At 41.9% G+C, this 24972-nt stretch overlaps 1 protein-coding gene across 1 annotated transcript in view; it reads right to left on the bottom strand.

The window, feature by feature from the left end:
• Positions 1-24625, bottom strand: part of LOC145535720 (uncharacterized) — a 57374-nt gene extending 32749 nt beyond the window's left edge. The window contains exons 1-4 of the mRNA XM_081564082.1: positions 24608-24625; positions 24401-24502; positions 24001-24307; positions 21898-21995 (exon numbers count right to left, since the gene is read on the bottom strand). Of these exons, the coding sequence (XP_081420208.1) occupies positions 21898-21995; positions 24001-24307; positions 24401-24502; positions 24608-24625 (525 nt within the window). The remainder of the gene's footprint in view (positions 1-21897; positions 21996-24000; positions 24308-24400; positions 24503-24607) is intronic.
• Between the last annotated feature and the right edge of the window lie 347 nt (positions 24626-24972).

Here is a 24972-nt window from a genome sequence, read left to right as displayed (position 1 = left end):
AAATCAGTCCTGAATATTCATTAGAAGGACTGATGCTGAAGCTGAAGCTCCAATACTTTGGCCACCTTATTCGAAGAACTGACTCATTTGAAAAGACTCTGATGCTGGGAAAGATCGAAGGTGGGAGAAGAAGGGGGCAACAGCGGATATGATTAGACTGCATCACTGACTCTATGGCCGTGAGTTTGAGTAAGCTCTGGGAGCTGGTGATGGACAGGGAAGCCTGGTGTGCTGCAGTCCATGGGGTCACAAAGAGTTGGACATGACTGAGTGACTGAACTGATGCTAAAAAAAAAAAAGGAAAATGGAATGACATTTCTCTCAGGGCTTTGCACCTTCTTTTGATTTTATCTAAACCAAACAGGGCATTAGAAAGTCACTCACAATGTGACATTTTAAATTATTCCATTTCATAAAGAAAAATATTCTTAACAAAAAGTGGGATCAGAAGCATGACTTTTCTTCTTATGTATTCTCCATTTTGTGCAAAATATATTTCTACCCAAGTTCCAGGGATCCTGGCTTTATTTTCCAAATTTTTCCTATAGAAAATAAGTTGTTACTACAGTAATATTTACCCACTCTGATAGTATTTCCCAGTTGCTTATTCTAGGGTTTTGCACATAGCAGCCACACAAACCGCTGTTGCAAGCTACTCATGGCACTCAGATGCTTGGCAACATTCAGGAGTGAATACATCTTTAAACTATGTGGACATTTAGCTGAAAACTATATTTTCAAACGTCTCTAAAGAGCTATCTATGCTGAATCTATCCCAGATCTGTTCATTCTTATGAGTACCACTTTTCTCTTTATCTTCATCCAGGTGGACTAGTGAAAGTTACAGCAGAATAATCTGGTTGATAATTTTGGTTGTTATTACTGTATCTTGAAACTAACGATATGATGTCCAACATGTACAGCTGAGCAACTGATTATTTAGTACATACGCATTTTTCTCTTCTGACGTAGTCGTAAATAAGTGGTATAATCTTTATCTGGGATTTTGAGGATATTCTGGTCTTTAGGTCAGACTTTAGCAGTTACTATTGAATCAAAGGATTACTTGTGGACTGCTGTGCTTTGTCACCATATTTTACCCAGAAATAAGTGGAAAGTAAGACAATGGATGTGATTCTTTGCATAAAGCTTCTGTTTGTTGATTATTGAGTAAGTGATGGATTAACACCTACCTGAGGACAATTCATCACAGACAGGCAGGGGTCCAGATACAGAAAGAGCTTGTTAAGTGTATAATTGTAGTCTCTTCTCTCAAACTCAGTAACAAGGCTTACTAGAAATGAGAATTAGTTATATACTTGCATGCACACACAAATACATGGATATACACATAAGTGTATATATGTACATTATTTTTTAAATATATCTATACATACAACCATAAAGATCAAAATGTGAAGGATACTAAATTAACTAAAATGTAAATCAAGATTAAATCCTTGAAGAAGACCTCACGACTAATTTTTTTTTTTTTTAATATTTACTCTAAGCCCATTCACAGCGGGAGGAAAAGGGTTAAGAATCATAATAGGGGATTTTTTCCTAAACTGTAGCCACCAGAATGTAGTCCCAGTCTAATGATTCATGATCTCTAAGGTATATGATGGGGCTTCTGACTCTGAGCGGGGTTTGCAATGAGTCACCCCATGGCTGATTCACTTCCCTCGATGACTAAGCCAGGCAGGAGTTCATCAATGAAGGGCCCACAGCCCACCACAAGGCGGCACCCCAGGTAAAGAAGAGCCTAAGATTGGTAGGTTTGGAGGGGAAAATGGTGACTGGGCTGCAGGAAGGAAGTAGCATGCACCCAAGAAATATATAAAAATACGCACCATTCACTGATTAACTACTGAATTAGTGATCATAGGGTCATCTTGAGTACCTTGAAAAGGATCGGTCGAAAGACTTAAAAAAGAGGTCCTAAAAGTGGCAAATTTCAGGGCCCTAACACAAACATATAATTTGGAAGAAGAAAAATGAAACCTTATTAAATGTTAGACTGACTCTTTTTTTTTTATTTTTTTTAATCAAGATTCTTCAGACACCTTTCTCAAGAATTTCACACACATGCCAAAGACTATCTTTCACTATTGCTACCAGAGGTTGACAAATTTCTTCCATAAATGGCCAGACAGTAAACAGTTGAAGCTAGCTCACAGGCCACACAGTGGTCTCTGTCATTCTGCTGCTGTTATATCATGCAATCAGACATAGACGATTAAGTTAATAAATGGACTGTGTTCTGATAAAACTTTATCAATAAACACAGGTGCAGATTTGCCCTAAAACCAGGTAAACACGTTAAACTGATTGTGTATCTGAGTTTGTAAAGAATTTTTAAACCTTACTTCATTCAGTGTCCACACTCTCCCTCCAGTGACTTACGTCCTCAGACATAGAATCTACACATAAGGAAATTCAAGAACAGGGAAATATCAAATATCAAATATCAAATATCAAAGAACAGGGACAAGCAGCACAAACGATTATCACTTTGTCCCAGAGACTCAAAATGTTACATGTTAGATTACTTTTAATATTGTTTGAGTTTGATCTGGTAAAACCAAGACTTCTGAAATTCAAATAAGCCAAACAAACTGTTCTGGCCCAACAGCTTGTAATCAAGATTAAACACTATAGATAAAATAATGTTTTTTTCCCCATAGAACTGAGAAAGAAAAAATAATTCTAAAGAATTACTAGTCTAACTATGCCTATTTTAAATATTGTATACACCAATTTTTTCAACCTAATAGTTATTGATTTATTCTTTAGGATCAAATTGAAAGGCAAAGAATAATTCAAAAAGAAAATATTTCTTTTAAAACAGCATTTCTTTTTTTTATTAAATTAGTTTATTTATCTATTTTTTAACTTTACAATATTGTATTGGTTTTGCCATACATTGACATGAATCCACCGTGAGTGTACATGTGTTCCCCTTCCAGAACCTCCCTCCCACCTCCCTCCCTATCCCATCCCTCCAGGTCATCCCGGTGCACCAGCCCGGAGCACCCTGTATCATGCATCGAACCTGGACTGGCGATTCATTTCACAAATGATAATTTACATGCTTCAGTGGCATTCTCCCATAATAGCATTTCTAAGAACCAGGTATAAGAGTGCTATTCAGATTTTAATATACATATGAATGTTGTTGAAATGCAGGATCTGACTCAATAGGTCTGAGATGGGAACCCAAGATGCTGCATTTCTAATAAGCCCCCACATTATGGGGATTCTCAGGGCTCATGGACCACCCTTTAAGCAACAAAGAATACATAATCACCTGGGAAATGGTGATTCCTGCCCCTTGGGAATTCCTGCATGCTTGCATGCTAAGTCTTGTCCGACTCTTTGCAACCCTGTGAACTGTATGTAGCCCACCAGGTTCCTCTGTCCATGAGATTCTCCAGGCAAGAATACTGGAATGGGTTGGCATTTCCTTTTCCAGGGGATGTTTCAAACCCACATCTCTTATGTTTCTTTCATTGGCAAGCGGGTTCTTTACCACTAGGGCCACCTGGGAAGCCCCTTGGGAATTGCTGGAGGCCAGGAATTTAAAATTAGCTCCCCAATGATTATGCACTTTTTAAAGGGATTTAAGGAAAATAATCCACAAATTAGGCCATCTTCTCTGATAGCTCAGTTGGGAAAGAATCTGCCTGCAATGCAAGAGACCCTGGTTCGATTCCTGGGTTGGGAAGATCCCCTGGAGAAGAGAAAGGCCACCCACTCCAGTATTCTGGCCTGGAGAATTCCATGGACTGTATAGTCTATGGCGTAGAGTTGGACATGACTGAGCTACTTTCACTTTTCTTTAATGACTAAAAAATCCACAACATTGTATATTTGAGTTAAAACCCAAAAAAGTTGAGTGCCATCCAAACAGGGGCCCTAAAACAGCACATTCAGTACCTTGGCAAAACGACATCTTTGAAGGAAACTAACCCTGGCTGGCAGCCTATTATGTGTCGGGCAAAGTGCAGCATGCTTTCAATACATCATTTTTTTTAACCCTTCCATTTCACATTAGAGGCCTCTGAAGACAAAACCTCTGCTCAAGGTCCCAGTCTGGGTTCAAAACCCACCAACCTGTCGCTCCTACTTTTATTTATTTCTATTTTTATGTTCTACTTCTAATCATCTCACCCCTTCCTGGTGGTTAAGTAGGACCATTATTCCCTATGACTTCTCCCTCTCTATGACAGGATTGTTCATCCTGTGGGTCGTCATGGGGAGAAGTATATGTGCCACTTCGTTGATTTGGGGTTTGGCTCCGTGACATACTTTGCCCAACAGAAATGTGAGCATATATGACACCAGCCACTTCCAAGCAGGTTTTAACTGTGTTGCATGATGTGGATTATGTTCCTGCTCTCTGCCAAGAGAACAGCATGTCTTAGATGGTAACTGTTCTTAAAGCAGTATTTTTAATCAAAATTGGCAGCCACCTATTGTCTATTAAAGATAATGACACATGATATGAAAAATACATAAGGTAAAATAAGAAAGGTATAAGATGACCATGATGACAGCTGTGGGAAACTGCAACATACATATGCACAGGAACAAAAGGACTGAAAGGAAATATATCAAAATATAATCAAGATTTTTTTCGGAAAGGAATTTGAAAAAGAATAGATACATGTGTATGTATAACTGAATCACTTTGCTGTACACCTAAAATTAACACAACATTGTTAATCAACTATGTTCCAATATAAAATTAAAGAGTTTTTAAAAGATATTTTGGACTACAGGTTAATTTTTGTCCTCTGTTTTCTATGTTGGCTACAGTGGTGTTATATTGCTTTGACAAAGTCCAAATTAATCTTCAACTTTCAAATTTTAAGGCAAGGCTTTTTAAAAATATAACATTAGTATAAACCATGAGCATACCTTGCAAAAGGGAAAATGTGACACCTCAGAATTCTTCTTTATATGTGCAATTACACATCAGGGTCACTGGTTACTAGCATTGTGACTTTGCGTAAGTTAATCACTCTGCCTGTTTCCTCATCCATAAAACGACTTAATAATATCTACTTTTTGGGTTATTTACCACATTCAGTACAGTAATAGATATAAAGCACCTGACTCATATAAGCATTCAATAAAAGAAAGCATTCACTACAGCTAATATCACAGAAAACTGATAGAATTATATCTGTTATAGAAAGGAATTTATCAGTGAAGCATTAACCAAGATAATATTCAATGCAATTTGAGACTCTCAGGTAGTCCATGAATTTAGCTGTAACGACATTCTATGGTATACACCACTTTTAAGGATGCTTTTGATTACACTAGGTCCACCCAAATAATCTAGGATAATCTATTTTGAAGTCAGGTGAGCAACCTTAAATTCCATCTGTAACCTTAATTCCCCTTTGCCATTTAACATGGTCACAGGTTCCAGGGTTTAGGGTATGGACATCTTTGGAGGGCCATCAGTCTACCTGGCACACTGTGGTACTTCATGTAAAATAACTCAACGTTCAAAACACTAGCTAATGTCATAGATGACCAAAATAAAGTACAGTGTGAACTTCCCTCCTGATTTCATACCTTAATGTTCCCCATGGCTGATCAACATTCAGCCTCTTCAACCAGAAAAGCACTTATCTATAGAAGTGAATGAATGCTCTCCTTCACTGATTCAGCACTAAGGGCCAAATCTGATAAAGAATCACCCAAAACTCCAGTCCAGGAAGCACTCACTGACTCGAAGTGGGCAGGTGGACAAGATGGATCCCACCAACACTGAAATTGGAGCTGCTAGAAGGACTCCCAAAGCTCTGTGGAGCCACAGCTGAGGCTGCTGGTGAAGACTTCACTGAGGAAGGCATTTTGGCTGAATGTTTATGGAAGAAAAGAAAAGCAAGGGGCTGAAGGCATGAAGGCTCAGCATGGTGTGGTCAAAGGTGTGAGGAAACAGTCCCTGTTGGCTGGTGAGCCTAGATGGAGGAAGAGTGGGTAGGGGACTGTGCTGTTGCTGAATTCCACTGCAGAAGAATGTCAGAAATATTCATACTAAGTGAAGACAGTCAGACAAAGACAAATTATCATATGATATCACTTATATGTGGAATCCAAAAAAAAATGATACAAATGAACTTATTTAGAAAACAAAAACAGACTCACAGACATGGAAAACAAACTTATAGTTACCAAAGGGGAAAGGTGAGGGAGATAGATTGGGAGTCTGGGATTGACATGTATACACTACTATATATAAAATAGAAAATCAACAAGGATATACTATATAGCACAGGGAACTCTACTCAATATTATGTAACAAACACAAATGGGAAAAGAATTTGAAATAGAACAGATACATGTGTGTGTATAACTGAATCATTTTGCTGTATATCAGAAACCAATACAACATTATAAATAAACTATGCTGCTGCTGCTGCTGCGCTATGCTCAGTTATATCCAACTCTTCGGGATCCCATGGACAGCAGCCCGCCAGGCTCCTCTGTCCATGGGATTCTCCAGGCAAGAATACTGGAGTGGGTAGCCATGCCCTTCTCTAGGGGATCTTCCTAACTCAGGGATCAAACCCAGGTCTCCTGCATTGCAGGCAGATTCTTTACCACTGAGCCACCTGGGAAGCCCAAAGCAACTATACTCCAATATAAATTAAAAAAAAAAATCAAAAATAGAAGTGGGGAAGGAAGCCAGCCTAGATCCTGAGAAGAAGGAACTGAAGAGGCCAAACAAGGAGAAAAAGTGCCCAGAATCTGGGTGGCAAGTTGTCCCCAAGCGAGGCCAAAAAATGGCAACAAATGGGAGGGGAGAGGGCAGAGCAGGGGGCAAGAGAAGGCAGAGAGTGAGAAAAAATAAATAAACAGATGGGCAAGAGGGACAGTAGGGAGACAGAAGAAGGAGAGAGGCAGCAAGGTAGCTTTTCTGGGCAACCAGCAAGCACTAGTCACTGAGCTTGTACATTACTGCATAAGAAATACATGGAAAAATCACATAGAAAGTAACAGGGTGGGTGCTTGCCAAGGGCTTGGGGGCCACGGGGAGTTATTGTTTAGTGGCGACAGTGTTCCAGTTTTGAAAAATGAAAAAGCATCTGGAGATGGATGGTGGTTGCATAACATTATGAATGTATTTAATACAACTGAGCTGTGTATATAAAAATGGTTAGGATAGCCAGTTGTATGTTCTGTGTGCTTTACCACAATAAAGAAAATGAAGAAAAAGAAAAGGAATGAATGAATAGTGAGAGAGCAGTGACTGCTTACCAATTTCTCTTTCCAGTAGCCAAGTATTGAAAAGAAGTAGTATGTATGATGAAGTAGAGAAAAAAAAAAATCTACAGTGAGCTTGGATATCATCACTGAACCAACAGAAAAGGAAAGAAAGACAATATAAGACACAGATAAGGGTAACAGAATAAATCCCAGAGAAGGCAAATGGGGTCAGAATCAAAATTGGGGGCAGCTTTGGGTGAGAGCTGGAGGAAAAACCCTCTTCTCTGAGGTGGGGAGAGGTACCACCATCAAAATGGGAGTAGGGGCTGTGAAGTAAGAGAGAAGTGAAAGATGTCAGGAGGCAAGGGAGAAGGGAAATGGAAAAATCCCAAGGTTTGAAAGCAAAAGCAATCTGTTTATTTTGGTCCTTGACCAAAATTGTAGAAGTAATTGCACAGATCAGGGTTTAACCAGAGAACACTTACCGGTCTTAGTTGTGGTTTTACCTTGAAGGAGCTGTTACCTTAAGCAAGTCAGTTAAACTTCCTAAACTGCATCTTTAAAAGAGGGAGATTTGCTAAAATAATCACACCATCCCATCCAGCTCTATACTTCAATGGTTTCAAAGAAAGAGTTTATACCTTGAACAGTGTCAGCTTACCTACACCACGTTTCCCCCCCAGAAGGGAAATGGGAACCAAAGTCAAGGTGTAGGTAATTTAAATACCCTTGGGCTGTTTTCACATCTCATTTTTGATAGTGACAGCCACAACCAACAGATGGTTAGTGCTGACAAGGCCTGTGTCATTACAGTCCTAATGGTAATTAATGTTTTTACAGCACTTTACTGTTCATGAAGAGCCTTCACACATGAAATGTTTTAGTCCACCTTCACAATAGCTCTGAAACAGGTAAGGCTGCTCTTCTATCCATTTTCCAGTTGAGAAAATTGAGGCTTACAGAAGCCAATGATGTGTCCAAGGCCTCAAAGCAGATGAATGACAAATCTGGGACTTCAATCCAGGTACTCAGGACTCAGATTTTTTTTCATAGTGATGTATTGCGCATAGAGTATTGCACAGCATTCGGTGTCACAAACACAGAAAATTCATGAGTCAAAAGAAATTTGCATAGATTGATTCTTTTAATTGATTCTGGCAGTACACTTTATTGAAATGCAAGTGCAATCTTAATCTTCAAGTGATGAATGACTGGAATCCAAAGGACAGAGAAGGAGAGGACTAGGGTTCAACTATTTCAAAGTCCTCATTCTCGAGGTGAGAAAACAGGACTCCCCTGGGACACATGACTTGTGGGAAGCAGAGCTGACACTGGAAATCAGGGCTCCCACCAGCCCCGGGGCTCTCAGCACTGGCCAGGTCTACACAGCTTCGGAGAAAAGTTAACAACTGAACTGCTCCTTAACAATGAAATGATTCCAATTTAAATAATCTGAGGGGCTCCTTCTCTCCTTTATCCATCTGCGAACCATATGGATGCTGCCTATTAATGGTATTAGAATTCTTTGGAGCAAATTCTTTTCACAAATGGGAGGAGTGGTAATGACAATTATGTCTTCTTTTAGTACAAAATAGAAGTAAAATGGATCTACTAAGGAATCCATCTGAGAGAGTTCTAAACCAACTGAAACTGCCTTCATTCCCATCCTCTACCTACAAAATGTTTTCTAGACAAATTACAATGGAAAAAAACTGAAAAAACGCAATGAAAATATTTTGAACAAGACCATATTGTCAAACTATTCCCATTCTCCTCCTTGGGAAATAATGAGTCAGCAGGTGCTTCAAGAAAATTAGAGATACCAAGGGAACATTTCATGCAAAGATGGGCACAATAAAGGACAAAAATGGTATGGACCTAACAGAAGCAGAAGGTATTAAGAAGAGGTGGCAAGAATACACAGAAGAACTATACAAAAAAGATCTTCATGACTCAAATAATCACGATGGTGTGAACATTCACCTAGAGCCAGACATCCTGGAATGTGAGGTCAAGTGGATCTTAGGAAGCATCCCTACAGACAAAGCTAGTAGAGGTGATGGAATTCCAGTTGAGCTATTTCAAATCCTGAAAGATGATGCTGTGAAAGTGCTGCACTCGATATGCCAGCAAATTTGGAAAACTTGGCAGTGGCCACAGGACTGGAAAAGGTCAGTTTTCATTCCAATCCCAAAGAAAGGCAATGCCAAAGAATGTTCAAACTACCACACAATTGCACTCATTTCACATTCTAGGACGGTAATGCCCCAAATCCTCCAGGCCAGGCTTCAATAGTACATGAACCATGAACTTTCAGATGTTCAAGCTGGATTTAGAAAAGGCAGAAGAACCAGAGATCAAATTGCCAACATCCCTTGTATCATCGAAAAAGCAAGCAAGTTCCAGAAAAATATTTATTTCTGCATTATGGACTATGCCAAAGCCTTTGATTGTGTGAATTACAACAAACTGAAAAATTCTGAAAGAGATGGGAATCCCAGACCACCTGACCTGCCTCCTGAGAAATCTGTATGCAGGTCAAGAAGCAACAGTTAGAACTGGACATGAAACAACAAACTGGTTCCAAATAGGAAAAGGAGTATGTCAAGGCTGTATATTGTCACCCAGCTTATTTAACTTATATGCAGAGTACATCATGAGAAATGCTGGGTTGCATGAAGCACAAGCTGGAATCAAGATTGCCGAGAGAAATATCAATAACCTCAGATATGCAGATGACACCACCCTTATGGCAGAAAGCGAAGAAGAACTAAAGAGCCTCTCGATGAAAGTGAAAAAGGAGAGAGAAAAAGTTGACTTAAAGCTCAACATTCAGAAAACTAAGATCATGGCATCCAGTCCCATCACTTCATGGCAAGTCGATAGGGAAACAGTGGCTGCCTTTATTTTTTTAGACTCCAAAATCAGTGCAGATGGTGACTGCAGTCATGAAATTAAAAGACGCTTGCTCCTTGGAAGAAAAGTTATGACCAACCTAGACAGTTTATTAAAAAGCAGAGACATTACTTTGCCAACAAAGGTCCATCTAGTCAAGCCTATGGTTTTTCCAGTAGTCATGTATGGATGTGAGAGTGGGACTATAAAGAAAGCTGAGCACTGAAGAATTGATGCTTTTGAACTGTGGTGTTGTAGAAGACTCTTGAGAGTCCCTTGGACAGCAAGGAGATCCAACCAATCCATCCTAAAGGAAATCAGTCCTGAATATTCATTGAAAAGACTGATGCTGAAGCTGAAACTCCAATACTTTGGCCACTTGATTCGAAGAACTGACTCACTGGAAAAGACCCTGATGCTGGGAAAGATTGAAGGTTGGAGGAGAAGGGGATGACAGACAATGGAATGGTTAGATGGCATCTTGGACTGAATGGACATGAGTTTGAGCAAGCGCCGGGAGTTGGTGATGGACAGGGAGGCCTGGCGTGCTGCAGTCCATGGGGTCACAAAGAATGGGACACGACTGAGTGACTGAACTAAACTCAACTGAGGTGCTTCTGAGCAAAATTACTTTTATCACAAAGCTGAAAAATGTTTACTGTTTAAACACCACGTGGCGCTAGTGGTAAAGAACCCGCTTGCCAATGCAGGAGATGAAAGAGACACAGGTTCGACTCCTGGGTGAGAAAGAACCTCTGGAGGAGGGCATGGCAACCCACTCCAGTATTCTTGCCTGGAGAATTCCATGGACAGAAGAGCCTGGCAGGTGACAGTCCATGGGATCACAAAGAGTCGGACATGACTGAAGCAGCTTAGCAATGTTTAAACAGAAGACTCCACTCGAAGAATAGATAAGGATGTATATATGATGTATTATGAAGTTTCAGATCCCATTTTATATGTTTTATGGTAGGTTACAGTCCATGGGGTCGCTAAGAGTTGGACATGACTGAGCGACTTCACTTTCACTTTTCCCTTTCATGCACTGGAGAAGGAAATGGCAACCCACTCCTGTATTCTTGCCTAGAGAATCACAGGGATGGCGGAGCCTGGTGGGCTGCCGTCTATGGGGTCGCACAGAGTCGGACATGACTGAAGCGACTTAGCAGCAGCAGCAGCATGCATTAAAAAAAGTCTGAGTCTTCCATTAGACTATAAAGGACTCAAGAACAAGAATATCAAATGAAGGGAGCCATTCTGAGGTGAGTAGATAATTGCTGATCATCTTCCCTCAGGGCACCTGGGACCTTTGGGTTCATGCTGATGAGACCAAGAGAAAGGATTTCTACTGCAGAAAATAACCCACTCCAGTATTCTTGCCTGGAAAATTCCACGGACAGAAGAGCCTGGCAGTCTGCAGTCCCTGGGGTCACATGACAGCACGTATGCATGATAGGGGTGGAGGAAGATGGGTTGGTAGCAATAAACAGAGGCAGAACGAAAAAAAAACTTATTAGACATGAGAAAAGCTGCACATAAATGCAACCAGTATTCAATAGCAAAAAGACAAATAGATGCAGGCTCACAGATGATTCAGAGAAGGCAATGGCACCCCACTCCAGTACTCTTGTCTGGAAAATCCCATGGACGGAGGAGTCTGGTGGGCTGCAGTCCATGGGGTCACTAAGAGTCGGACACGACTGAGTGACTTCACTTTCACCCATTGGAGAAGGAAATGGCAACCCACTCCAGTGTTCTCGCCTGGAGAATCCCAGGGACGGGGGAGCCTGGTGGGCTGCCGTCTATGGGGTCACACAGAGTCGGACACGACTGAAGCAACTCAGCAGCAGCAGCAGCAGCACAGATGATTTGCATTATTGGATTTAGTAAGTAAGACCATTAAACTGAATAACTGGTTAAAAAATAAGGGAAAAAAGGAAATGGATGAAAAGATGGAGAATTTCAAAAGAGAACTAGAATCCATATAAAAAATCAAACGGCATCCTAGAAAAATTAAGCATCTGAAATTAAGAAAATGCAGTGTCTGATATTAACTCACTGCATGGGTTTAATACCACACTAGACAAAGCAGGAAACCTGTCACACTGCTTCATAGTGTCACTTTATATTTTTAAACGCTTATGTAAATGGCTTCCTTGGTAGCTCAGCTGGTTAAGAACCCACCTACAATGCAGGAGACCCTGGTTCGATTTCTGGTTCAGGAAGATCCACTGGAGAAGGGATAGGCTACCCACTCCAGTATTCTTGGGCTTCCCTGGTGGTTCAGCTGGTAAAATCTCTGCCTGCAATGTGGGAGACCTGGGTTCGATCCCTGGGTTGGGAAGATCCCTTGGAGAAGGGAACAGCTACCCACTACAGTATTCTGGCCTAGAGAATTCCATGGGGTCACAAAGAGTCAGACACAACTAAGCGACTTTCACTTCACAGACCAAGTAAAAGATAGGATTAGTAAACTTAAAGGTAAAGTGTAATAGAAAACTCACATTAAAACTCAAATAGAAAAGAAGAAAGAAAAAGGTAAGAAACATGGTATCCTGACCATGTATGTAATTGGACAGCCAGAGAGAAGTGAGGACAGAAGCAATATTTGAAGAGACAATGGCTGAGGATTTTCCAATACTGATGAAAGACATCAACCCTCAAATTCAAGAAAGTCAGTAAACCGAAGCAGGATGAATATAAGGAAAACCACACCTGGATTTGTGAATGTCAAATGCTTGGTACAAAAACCTGGCAAGTCATGTAGCTGCCCTCAAATTTAGTACAATTCTTGAAGAGGTTATGATAAAGAGGATAGTTTGGGGATAGGCACCCTACTCAACAATAAAGTTTCCATTCTTAGTAGGATTGTAGTCATTCTGCTCTTGACCAAGCACAGAAAAACTCCACAATGACATAAATTTGAATATACTACAATGATGGATCCTTGACTCCTGGTTTCCACCTAACCACTGATCTCATTTCTTTAACCTTATTATAATGTAATTCTACATTTTATACAATAAAAAATTTAATCCCAATAAGAGTTTTTGGTAAAGCTTACTAAAATCAGGGGGAAAAACACAACCATAGTATTAAGACTGATGGGATGTCAGAATAAGATGGGACTTTTAAAATAAACAGTCCAACCCTTATGTTAAGAGATGACAAAACTGAAGCCCAGAGCAATGACAATGATATGCCCAGCCCCAGAGTTATTTAGAAACCTACTGGGAACCAGAACAACAGTGTTTCTCTCCCTACATAATATAGTACATAGAGACTATGGGATTCCCTGGTGGCTCAGTGGTAAAGAATCCACCTGCTAATGCAGGAGATGTGCATTTGATCCCTGGGTCAGGAAGATCTCCTGGAGAAGGAAATGGCAACCCACTCCAATACTCTTGCCTGGGGAATCCCATGGACAGAGTCTGGCAGGCTACATTCCATGGGGTTGCAAAAGAGTTAGACACAACTTTGAGACTAAACAACAACAGATATACCTTAGGAAGGAAAACACACATTATGCAACATATTGGGGATATAATATATAAAATATTTTAGACTATTGTCTGTAATATCAAACTAGCTCTTTTAGAAAACAAAAACATGAGTAACGTGTAAATGCTATCTACATCTCAACTAGTGCCCTATTGCAAGCTGTTAAAATTCCTTGACTTGATAAATGAACAAATAAAAATATTGATTTTTCTAACTTGAAATTGTCATTGTCTTCCAAAAATACTTAATTGTGGCCACCTGAATTGATGTTACTTTAAATAAGTAGCAAAGGCAATACAGAGATTCATTAAGAAGCTGATCTATACATAAGTGAGACGTGAATGTAAATCTTTTGTTCTCTGAAAAATAAAAAGCATGCCATAAGAAAAAACTTCTAGAAGACATTTTTTAACATAAGTGCAAGTTCTATTTTCACCCATAAATATTAGCACATCTGTTATTTTGACAGGGGATTACTCAAGAGTTGTGGCTTTTTCATGCCTCTAATTGTGCCAATGGCCAATCTAAGAGTGGCATAAGGCAGGAGGAAAACAAGTGAGAGATCAGAAAGAGGCCAGAAGGGTCTTAAGGCCATTTAATGGCCTCCTATTCTTTCAGGCTTTTGGGTTATAAGTCTGAATGAGGCAAAATGTATATGTTTTCTTTAAATACTTCAAAGAGCTCTCCTAAAACATATAGATGTGTACTAAAACCAAGCTGTGGAAAAACTCAAACCTAACCATGGTTACCATCTTATCTCTGGAAAATTGGGGTCACTTTGTGTACATTTTACTAAGCATACTTACTAACATACTCTTCATGTATATTTGTACTAAGCTCCTACGTGTATATTAGAATGATACTTCCTCCTAATGTATTAGAGTCTTTAAGAAAAGATTCTTTAATAGGTAGCAAATCAGAAACATTTGAATTCATGTTTCCACTCTGAGTAGTTTGTAACAGCTGGAAAAGCACACAAACATCAACATTGAATAAACTACTACTACTGTTTCCCAGTAGAAGGATAGCTTCAATGTTCACACATAGTGAGGGAGAACACAGATGAACAGCCCCAATCAATTATATCTCTTTTCACTACCTGACATCCTCCTCTTCCAAAAATGCCTCTTAAATCAGATGGTAGAGACAAATCAGTGAGATACTCAGTGGTCCTCCATGATGAGAAGCTTCCCCAATGCCCAAGCGTATCTATAACAGCTTTCAGAAGGAAGGAGGAGGAGAGACGTAACTCCTTTTCCAGGACTGAAGAGCAGCTTCCCCATTCCACAGCATCAATGGTATCAATACCTCATAAATGCCAAGAGGAAACCAGGGATGTCTTAAATATACTTTGGATAAAAGGATAAAGAGAGAGAACTTGAGGGGAGGGCCAAAGGAAGATACTAGGAACCCTGGTACCATATTGGTAGGCTCATCTTAGATTCAAACAGATTCAATCTTTCAGGGTCAAAACTGTTCTCCCCGCTGCAGACGTAAATGGAATCAGCTCTCTGGACCAAGCCTGCTCTACTCTCACATTCCTGCTCCTGTGTGCATGCGTGCTGAGTCACTTCAGTCGTGACTTATGTCTGTGACCCTATGGACTGTAACCTGCCAAGCTCCTCTGTCCATGGGGATTCTCCAGGCAATAATACTGGAGTGGGCTGCCATTTCTTCCTCTGGGGATCTTCCCCACCCAGGTACCAAACCCGAGTTTCCCGTGTCTCCTGTATTGCAGGCAGATTCTTTACCCCTGAGCCACTGGGGAAGCCCATTCCTGCTGCTAGGTAAGTGTAAAAATGTCTGCAATTATTCTCTTCTCTCTGTGCTCCTTGCAACATGACTGCAGCTCCTCCCTTCAAGAGAGGGAATCTATTTTCCCACCTACTGAGTCAGGGCTGGCTTTGTGACTTGTTTTGGATAATAGAATTCAGAGGAAGTCACTTTGTGCCAGTTGCAAGCCTAATCCTCAAGAGGTCTTGCATGCCTCTGCTCCCTCTCTTAGAACCCTGCCACCCATGGTGTTAACAAGCCCATGCTGGCCTGGTTAAAGATTAGAAACCACGTGGAGAGGAGCTGAGGACATCCTGGAAGAGCCAGACCCCAACCCGCTCGGCGAAAAATCTGCCCAGATCCAAAGAACCTCCCAGCTGAATCTGGCCCAAATTGCCAACCCACAGAATCAAGGGCTCGATAAATGCTGGTTGTTTTAAACCACTAACCAAACCAATACTGTGGTGGTTTGTTGAGGAGCCAAAGCTAACTGATATAGTAAGGAATGCTTTGTCATGAATTATTCATTCAATGAACATTTGTTAAATGCCTTCTATATTTGAAGTGGTGATCTAAGGGTATGAAGATTAGTATGTGATAGTGACTGCAATTAGGGAGTCAATCCTCTAACGACAGTAAAAAAAAAAAAGTATGAACAACAAAGTCTACTTAGCGGATAGGAAGGCTCAGTCAAAGAGGTCACATTTGAGCTGGTTTTTAAGGAAAGACCAGTAAGTCACCAGTGGACAGGAACAGACATCAGAAACAGAAGAAACAGCACAAGCAAAAACACAGAAAGAGCTCAAAGAATGTTCTAGGAATGGAAAACAGTGTAAGACAGATGGAGTGTGGGGAGGAAGTGGCAGATGACAGAGCAGGAAAAGCAGGTTGAAGGCAAATAATGAAGAGTGTCATACTGTAAATCAAGCTACAGGATTGGAATCCCTCTTGTAGGTGTGGAGAGCTACATATCATTTTAAAGTGGGAAATGACGTGATTAAATCTGTTTTAGGAAACAAAAACTGATGAGAAGTGGGGGATTAGAGGCAAGAGTAAGAATCAAGGAGATGAATTTGGAGACTATTATTACCATCCTCAAGGGGACCTGAATCACAAGGTAGTAAATATTAAGGAAGAGAAGATGCCTTTGAAAGGTGTTTCAGAGATGGAAGAAGGACCTAACAGCCTTGACAATCAACTATAGGTGGGCTTTGAGGGTGATATATAAGTTGTGTGGGAGAATCAAAGACAGTGCCAAGATTTCTAATTTAGGAACCTAGATTAATAGCAAATGTATCAGTTAAGGCATTAAGCGCAGAAGAGTGGACTGGAAAGGAACAAAACAGGGTTTTTAGAAAGGCACCTATGGGATACCCAGTGAGAGATGTCCAGGAGGCAGAGAACAACAATACGGATCTGGACCTTATGCTGAGGGATGGGTAGTGGAAACAGGAGATAAAGATCTAGGGAGTCTTTAGAACACAGAGCAAGGACAGATGGTCAGCTCAAGACTGGAGAGTGAATGTGAACACAGGGCCTTCAGGGAAAAGATGGAGACAGAGAGGAGCAGAGGGATGGCACAATCCTGAGGGACATAAATATTTCAGAGGCAAAGGAAAGAAGTATTGCCAAAGAGCAGCAATCTTTCTTGGGGATGGAAGAAGGGAGGGGAAGGATCATTCTGAAAGTACAGGTTACAAATTAAGGAAAAATAGAAAACCATCCCTTTTGTCACATTCTTTCCTCTGGCCAAGCCATCCCCGGGACTTTTCCCTAGGGTTCTTCCCACTTTAGAGGGTCCCTGAAGTCACAGTCAGTGGAGGTAGGGGGAGACAGCAACAGGAACAGCTTGAGGAAGAGCATCAGTGTCCATGTATTTGATGGAAAAAACCTTTTTTTTTCAAGCCCTTGGTGGCACCTGCTGCAGCAAAGAACATCACCAACTTTCATTCTTAGGATACTTTTTTGAAATCTGCTTCTGGTTATTGCATCTTCCAAACAGATTGCCTTCATATATTTTCAGTAACTAGAAGGGAAGCTTTTAAAAATATCCCCAAAGTAGGTAAAGACTTCATAAATAGAATGCAAAAAGCAATACCCAAGAAAGAAAAAAAACTGGTAATTAGATTCATTAAAAATGATCAAAAAATACTGTGAATACAGTGAAAAGGCAACCCAGAGTGGGAGAAAATGTAATACATATATCTGACAAAGGATCCATGTGCAGAATAAAAAGAACTGACCAAAAAAAGAAAAATACAAAGAATCCAATTCAAAACTGGTAAAAAGATTTTAACAGGAATTTCACAAAAAGATATCCAAATGTCAATAAGTATGTGAAATGGCATTTAACATTACTCATCAGGAAACATAAATTAAGACCATAAGGACCACCTCACACCCATTAGGATGGCTGCTATCAAAAATAAATAAATAACAAGCACTGGCAAGGGTGTGGAGAAACTGAAACCCTTGTACACTGTTGGGAATGTAAAATGGTGCAATGTCTATGGAAAAGTGTGGTGGTTTCTCAAAAAATTAAAACAATCACCATACAATACAGCAATTATACTTGTAGGTATGCACCCCCCAAAATAAAAGTAGGGTCTCAAAGAAATATTTATACATCCATGTTCTTAGCAGCATTATTCACAATAGCCAAAAGATGGCAGCAACCCAAGTGTCCACCAACAGACAAATGGATAAATAAAATGTGGTGGATGTTCATACAACGGAACATTACTTAGCTGTAAAAAGAAAGGAAATTCCAACACATTCTACAACATGAATGAATCTTAAGGACATTATGCTAAGTGAAATAAGTGGGTCATAAAAGAACAAATATTCTGGGTTTCAACCCATATGAGGTACTTAAAGCAGTCAAATTTATAGAGATAGAAAGCAGAATGGTGTTTGCCAGGTACTAGGGGAAGAGAAAATGGGGAGTTATTGTTTAATGGATATAGCTTCAGTTTCACAAGATGAAAAGAGTTCTGGAGATGGATAGTGGTGATGGTTAAACAGCAAAGTAAATGTACTTAATACCACCAACATTTTTAAGTGGTTACAATGGTAAATGTTATGTACTTTTTGCTAAAATTTTTTAAATTAAAAAAAAAATTAAAAACCCACAAGGACATACCACTACTCTCCTACAAAAACAGCTAAACTAAAAAGACCAACAAAACCAAGTGTTGGTGAAAATATGGAGCAACTGGAACTCCTGGTGGAATGTAAATTGGTAAAATCATCTTGGAGAACCATTTGACAATATCTACTGAAGCTAATGGATGGGGTTCCCTGATAGCTCAGTTGGTAAAGAATCTGCCTGCAATATAGAAGACCCCAGTTCGATTTCTGGGTCAGGAAGATCCACTGGAGAAGGGATAGGCTACCCACTCCAGTGTTCTTTGGCTTCCCTTGTGGCTCAGCTGGTAAAGAATCTGCCTGAAATGCAGGAGACCTGGGTTCAATCCCTGGGTCGAGAAGATTCCCTGGAGAAGGGAATGGCAACCCACTCCAGTATTCTGGCCTGGAGAATTATATGGACTGTATAGTTCATGGGGTCGCAAAGCATTGGACACAACTGAGTGACGTTCACTTTCACTTAAGCTAAACACAAGCCTACTCTGTGACCTTAACAGTTCTACTCCTCCGTATATGCTCAAAAGTAATGAGTGAGCATGTGCACCAAAAATCATAAGCCAGAATATTCACAGCTGCTTTATTCATATTAGTCACACAGTAGAAACAATCCAAAGATCCAACAGGAGAATGGATAAACAAATTGTGGTATATCCATACAACGGAATTACTACTCAACCGATTAGAATGAACTACTAACACAGCAACATGGATAAATCACAAAGACATTGTGCGTGCGTGCTCAGTCGCTCAGTCGTGTCCGACTCTGTGACCCTCTGGACTGTAGCCCGCCAGGCTCCTCTGTCCATGGGATTCTCTAGGCAAGGATACTGGAGTGGGTTGCCATGCCCTCCTCCAGGGGATCTTCCCAACCCAGAGGTCAAATCTGCATCTCCTGAATCTCCTGCATTGCAGGTGGATTCTTTACCACTGAGCTAATGGGGAAGCCCCCACAAAGACATTATGTTATGTGAAAGACATACACGCACAAGTCCCTTCTATATGACTCGATTTACATGGAGCTTAACAACCAACAAAAGGAATGGATGGAGTTTAAAAAATACTACAGTGTGGAAACAAAATCATAATGTTGTTATCAGATTAAAAACAGGATAAAAACTGACCAGAAGTGGAAAGAGGAGAAAATCTTTTGGGGTACTGGAAAAGTTGTATTCTTGACCTGGTTGGTAGTCCCATGAGCATATACACATATAAAAGTTCATAGAGTAATATACTTTAGATTAATGCATTGTACACACTTTATTGTATGCATGTACTCAGTCGCTCAGTTGTGTGACTCTTTGGGGCCCCATGGACTATAGCCTGCCAGGCTCCTCTGCCCATACAATCTTCCAGGCAAGAATACTGGAGTAGGCTGCCATTTCCTACTCCAGGGAATCTTCCTGACCCCGGGATCAAACCCGCATCCCTTGTGTCTCCTGCATTGGCAGGCAGATTCTTTACCACTAGCGCCACCTGGGAAGTCCCATGTTATACCTCAAAAATAAAACACAGTATTTTCAAAGCAGTGCTCTTCCTGGGCACATCTTTAAAGCACCTGATGTCTCTATATTGAGAATGCTACAATTCCAGAAAGGAGTAAAATCTCATCTTTGCTCCTTTCCTTTCTGACTTAGAAGATTAGACCCCATTCTTCTTAACCAAATTGAGCAGTGATTAGTTACTTCCCAGTTTACAGAGTCAGACAATGAATCTAAGTCGCACACAGTGCAAATTTATGTGTTCCTAAGTGTCTGAGAGCTGTCGTCAAGCCACTCCACACCCATGGGATCTTTCCAGCAAACAATTTTTGTCTTCAATTCATACTTTTCAAGTCAGAGGTCCCAATTTCCTTTCTACTGGTAAATGTCCAATTTGATATTATTCTCTTCAAGAACAGCATCTGACTTTGTCTTACACTTTCATTGGCAGGGGCTAAACAAATCCCTCTTCAACTGTAAAGGCAGAAAGTAAAAAATCACAAGCTATCTCCACATTCTGGCATTGGATGACATACATCCCCCAGGGAAAGACAAAGCTTCATCCCCTTTAACAGCCATTTTGATGCCAGCTCCTTATACAACCAACATGATCATAACTTTAGCTTTCCTATGAAAGCATCATTAGCTATGGCCCACAAATCTAAGGAAAGAAAATAAAAAGCCACCAAGGTGAACTCCCCCCACCCCCACTTCCTCTACCATTCATAACCTACCCAGCTGAAAAAGGGCCTTAATATGCAAAATCTTATATTTTAATGATGACCAGAGGCAAATTCCTTTGTATTGTGTCACAATGAAAAACTTTCTGAACTTGAGAACTTGACTGACTTTGTTCCCATATTAAATTTGTCATTAGTTGAGTCAAGTGGGTGAATTATGAAGGTACTTCTTATATGTTGGGTTTGGAAAAGCCAGCAAGGTAGGAGAAAAATGACAAGGGCTGGTTTAAAAGAATCAGCCTAGGGAATTCCCTGGCGGTCCAGTGGTTAGGATTCTGCACTGTCACTGCTGAGCATGTGGCTAAAATTTTTTTTAAAGCAGCAGCACAGAGACTTCCCTGGGGGCATTCGTTTGAACCCTGGTAGGGAACTAAGATGGCACCCCACTCCAGTACTCTTGCCTGGAAAATCCCATGGACAGAGGAGCCTGGTAGGCTGCAGTCCATGGGGTCGCTAGGAGTCGGACACGACTGAGCGACTTCACTTTTACTTTTCACTTTCATGCATTGGAGAAGGAAATGGCAACCCACTCCAGTATTCTTGCCTGGAGAATCCCAGGGACGAGGGAGCCTGGTGGGCTTCTGTCTATGGGGTCGCACAGAGTCGGACACGACTGAAGCGACTTAGCAGCAGCAGCAGCAGCAGGGAACTAAGATCCCACATGCTGCCCCAAGTGGCCAAGAGAAAAAAAAAGCAGCAGCCTGTATGTATTCTGATAAGCAAGATGTCAAGTGAGACAGTTTTTTTTTTATAAAAAGTGGGTATTATTATGTTGGTTCAACAGGGTGGCTTTGGTAACCGTGTCCCAAAATAAATTTTTCAGAACAATTGGCAGTTTCATACAGCTTCAGGAAAAGTGTTTTTAAAAGCAAACATCAAGCGACAACTGGTTGAATGCAAAGTCACGTGGTCACAATGGAAACAATGCCTCTTTTTTAGAGCAGTAAAAAGTAACACAGTATAATGATGTGCAGTATTTTTATTTAAATACATTGTCTGCAATAGAATACACTTGCTTTCCCCTTTGAGACGACCTCAAAATACATTTCACTTCATGAAAGTCGATATAAATGTCGGGATAGTGGAATGCAATAATTATAAAGCCAGATAGATGGATTAATTGTTCTACATACCTGTGGTTTTTCAGATCCCTGTGTTTGCGTACTGAGGTTCACTCTTATTTTTCTGAAAGTACTTCTGGAAGCTCCCGTCTTGGCTTCTACACTGCCACCTGTAGACGAAAAAGAGAAATAAGCCATGTATTATTCATTCACCATGCATATTTTCTAGGCATCTAAAAGAGATAATTGGAGGGAAAGTGGCAAAATATTTGCTCTAAAAGATAAATGTTCTCTCTTTTCTGTGTGGAAAATTTGTAAGGAGTCCCTCACCCTCAATAGTTTGATAAATTATTTAGAAATTTGCCCATATAAGTCTCAGATCAACACCACTCTGATCAGTTCATTAAAGAGATAGGAGTCCCAGAATCTATTCTCATGCCAACCTTGTAACTGTTTCAAGACCGGTCTTTTAATATTAGAAGACAACTTTTGTTAACCAGGTAATTAAGAATTCTGTAAATTACCACAAAGAAAAAAGGGAGAGATCCAGGAAAAGATTACTCTGTCACATAGTCGTAAAATGTCTATTTAAAATAATAATATTAATTCTAACACAAACTAGAGCTTTGCCCAATCTCAAACAGCTATGTGGGGTGTTTTCATCATAAGGCCCTATTCTTGATTTGAATGTGAATGAGTGCTGAAAGGCCTTTTTGATACTTCACAGATTTTAATATAGGTAGGTCTTTTTACTTAAAAAAATAAAATAAAATAAAAAATCTATGAGCAGAACAAGCAATGAATACAAATCCATGAAGAACTGTGTATCAGTGAGTCAAAGCAGCCATGAGATGAGAGGGATGTGTGTGTGTGTGTGTGTGTGTGTGTGTGTGTGTGTGTGTGTGGTAAGTCACACACACACACACAGATGCTGGAATTAATTTAGAATAAAAGACCCAACCAGGGTGTATGTGTGGTGTGGATGTGTGTGACAGAGACAGACAGACAAGAAGACTACCCCAGGGTGTGGTGTGGTGTAGTGTGTATGTCTGAGAGAGGGAGAGGGAGAAGAAGAGGGAGAGAGAGAGGGAAAGAGAGAGGACAGGGAGACAGACAGCGGTTGGGATTCCAGAGTTGAGAAATTTTGCCTCCTCTTGGTCCTAAAGTCTATCCAGAAGAAGTGTTTCAGCTCCAGCACCTTAAGCTAAAGGGACAAGCACGATTCACTACCCCCCACCCCCACCCCTATGGGAGACAGCACCAGAAGCCACCCAGGCAGCAGGCCCGCCGAGCTCGCTTCCCAGAAAACCCGGGGGCCTTTTCAGCCTCATCAGGGATCCGTCCCCACTTACCGGTAATTTACTTCAACGCCCGGAAAGCCTGGTTTGGTTTAAGGAAAGGCAGCAAATCTACGAAAATCAAGTCTCCTGAGGCCACTCTCCTCCTCCTCCCTAGGACTGACATTTACACTAACACCAACCCCTCCTTCCCAACCCCGAAAGCGCGCTGGGCTACCCCAAGAGGCTCTTTGGAGGGCCGGCCAGCAACCAATGTTGCTCCCACGTGTCTCCATTAAACCCTCACCCAAACGTGCACAAGGCGCCAAGTGCATGCACACAGTCAGCCTTCAGAGAGAAGTTCGGCAAACCCATTCCCTCCTCCCCGCTCCCTCCTCCACCACCACCACCACCTCCACCCCTGGCCCCTAAAGCGGGAGGGAGCGCGCGGGCTCAGGCACTCGCCCCGGCAGACAATACTCGAGCAACTCTCGCCTTCCCGGCTCACGCCCCACCTGGTCCTGCCACCACTCTTCTCCCAAGGGGCGTCCTGATGGATGCTGGGTGTGCATTGGGAAGAGGGGGGGCGAATTGCACGCACCACCCAGACTGCGGGCGGAGGAAGGGGGTCGCAGTCCTCCGAAGCCGCTCGGGGGGTCAGCTCGTCCGGAGGGGGTAGGGATGGGGACAGTGAGCCCCGAGAGAGGCAGCTTTTCCGCACCTCTTCCCCATCTAGCACAGCGCGCGCGCACAAGCGTGCACACCAAGGGGCCGAGCACCTTCCTCCTGTCCCCGGACCTGCCCAGCCCTCGTCCCCGAGCTCAGCGGCCCGGAAGGGAGGGCATCGGGCCCACGGTGGCCCAAGAGGGGACAGAGCGCAGCGCTCTGGGGTTCCCACCTGCGCGAAGGGTTGCCGTTGGTGGCCGGTGCGCCCGCAGGCTGCGCGATCTCTGCGGTGTCCGCCGCTGGGGGAGGTAGCGGCGGCCTGACCCTCGGCCTCCAGGCGTCTCCTCGCTCCTCGGCAGCGGCGGTCTCCGCTTCCCTTCCTCCCAGAGGGTGAGCCTACCAACTAGCCCGCAGGTTCTGCAACCGTCCCTCTGCCCGCCCGAGTCAGAGCTGTCCTCTCCGCCCCTTTCCCGCCGCCTCGCGAAGCGCAGCGCTCCGCCCCCGGCCCGCCCGTCCCCCCACCCCCAGCCCCGGGAGGGCTGCGGGGCCCGCGCCTCGTGCAGCAGATTCCCAATCCCGCGCTCCTACCCGGCTCCCCTCTCCTCTGGCCCGCGGCGGCCGCCCGCACTCACCCTGCGGCCAAGGGCGTGGGCACCGCGCGCTCTGCCCTCGCTCTTCCGGTGGCTCTTCACTCGCCGCGAGTCACCTTCCACGGCCCAGAGGGTGCCTCTTGTCTTGTGGAGGAAAAGGGTGGGGAAGCGAGGTGGAGTGCGCAAGAGAGAGAGGAGGCGAAGAAATTAGCATGTCAACTGCCGCGGGGTACAGGTTGATGCCTGTACCTTGTTTCGGTTACACATTAAATACCTGGATGTACTGCTTTCCTCCTTACTACCGCAGCAATATTCAGAAGCATGAATATGAGATTTCCAAGCTAATTGGTTGTAGGGGCTTTTTTTTCAAATTTGATGATGCAGAAGACAACAGATTCACTCTATTTTTTTTTTAAAGTTACTTTATATATATGGCCACATCTCTAATTCTTAAAAATAACCAAATATAAATAACAGAACAGCTATGTTTTACAGAAACAGATCCAGCGTGTATGTGTTATTTAACCTCTCTAATTACATTAATTGGATTCGTTTTAAAGTGTATCATAGGTATTCCTTAAGAAAAAGAGTTCAGAATTTAGGGATTAGGAACC

This window comes from Giraffa tippelskirchi, chromosome X, assembly GCF_054371585.1.
Source record: "Giraffa tippelskirchi isolate mGirTip1 chromosome X, T2T-mGirTip1v1.2.pri, whole genome shotgun sequence".
NCBI classification, from domain to species: domain Eukaryota; kingdom Metazoa; phylum Chordata; class Mammalia; order Artiodactyla; family Giraffidae; genus Giraffa; species Giraffa tippelskirchi.
Note: the sequence above shows the minus strand (reverse complement) of the source record. Positions and strands in the feature narration are given on the sequence as shown.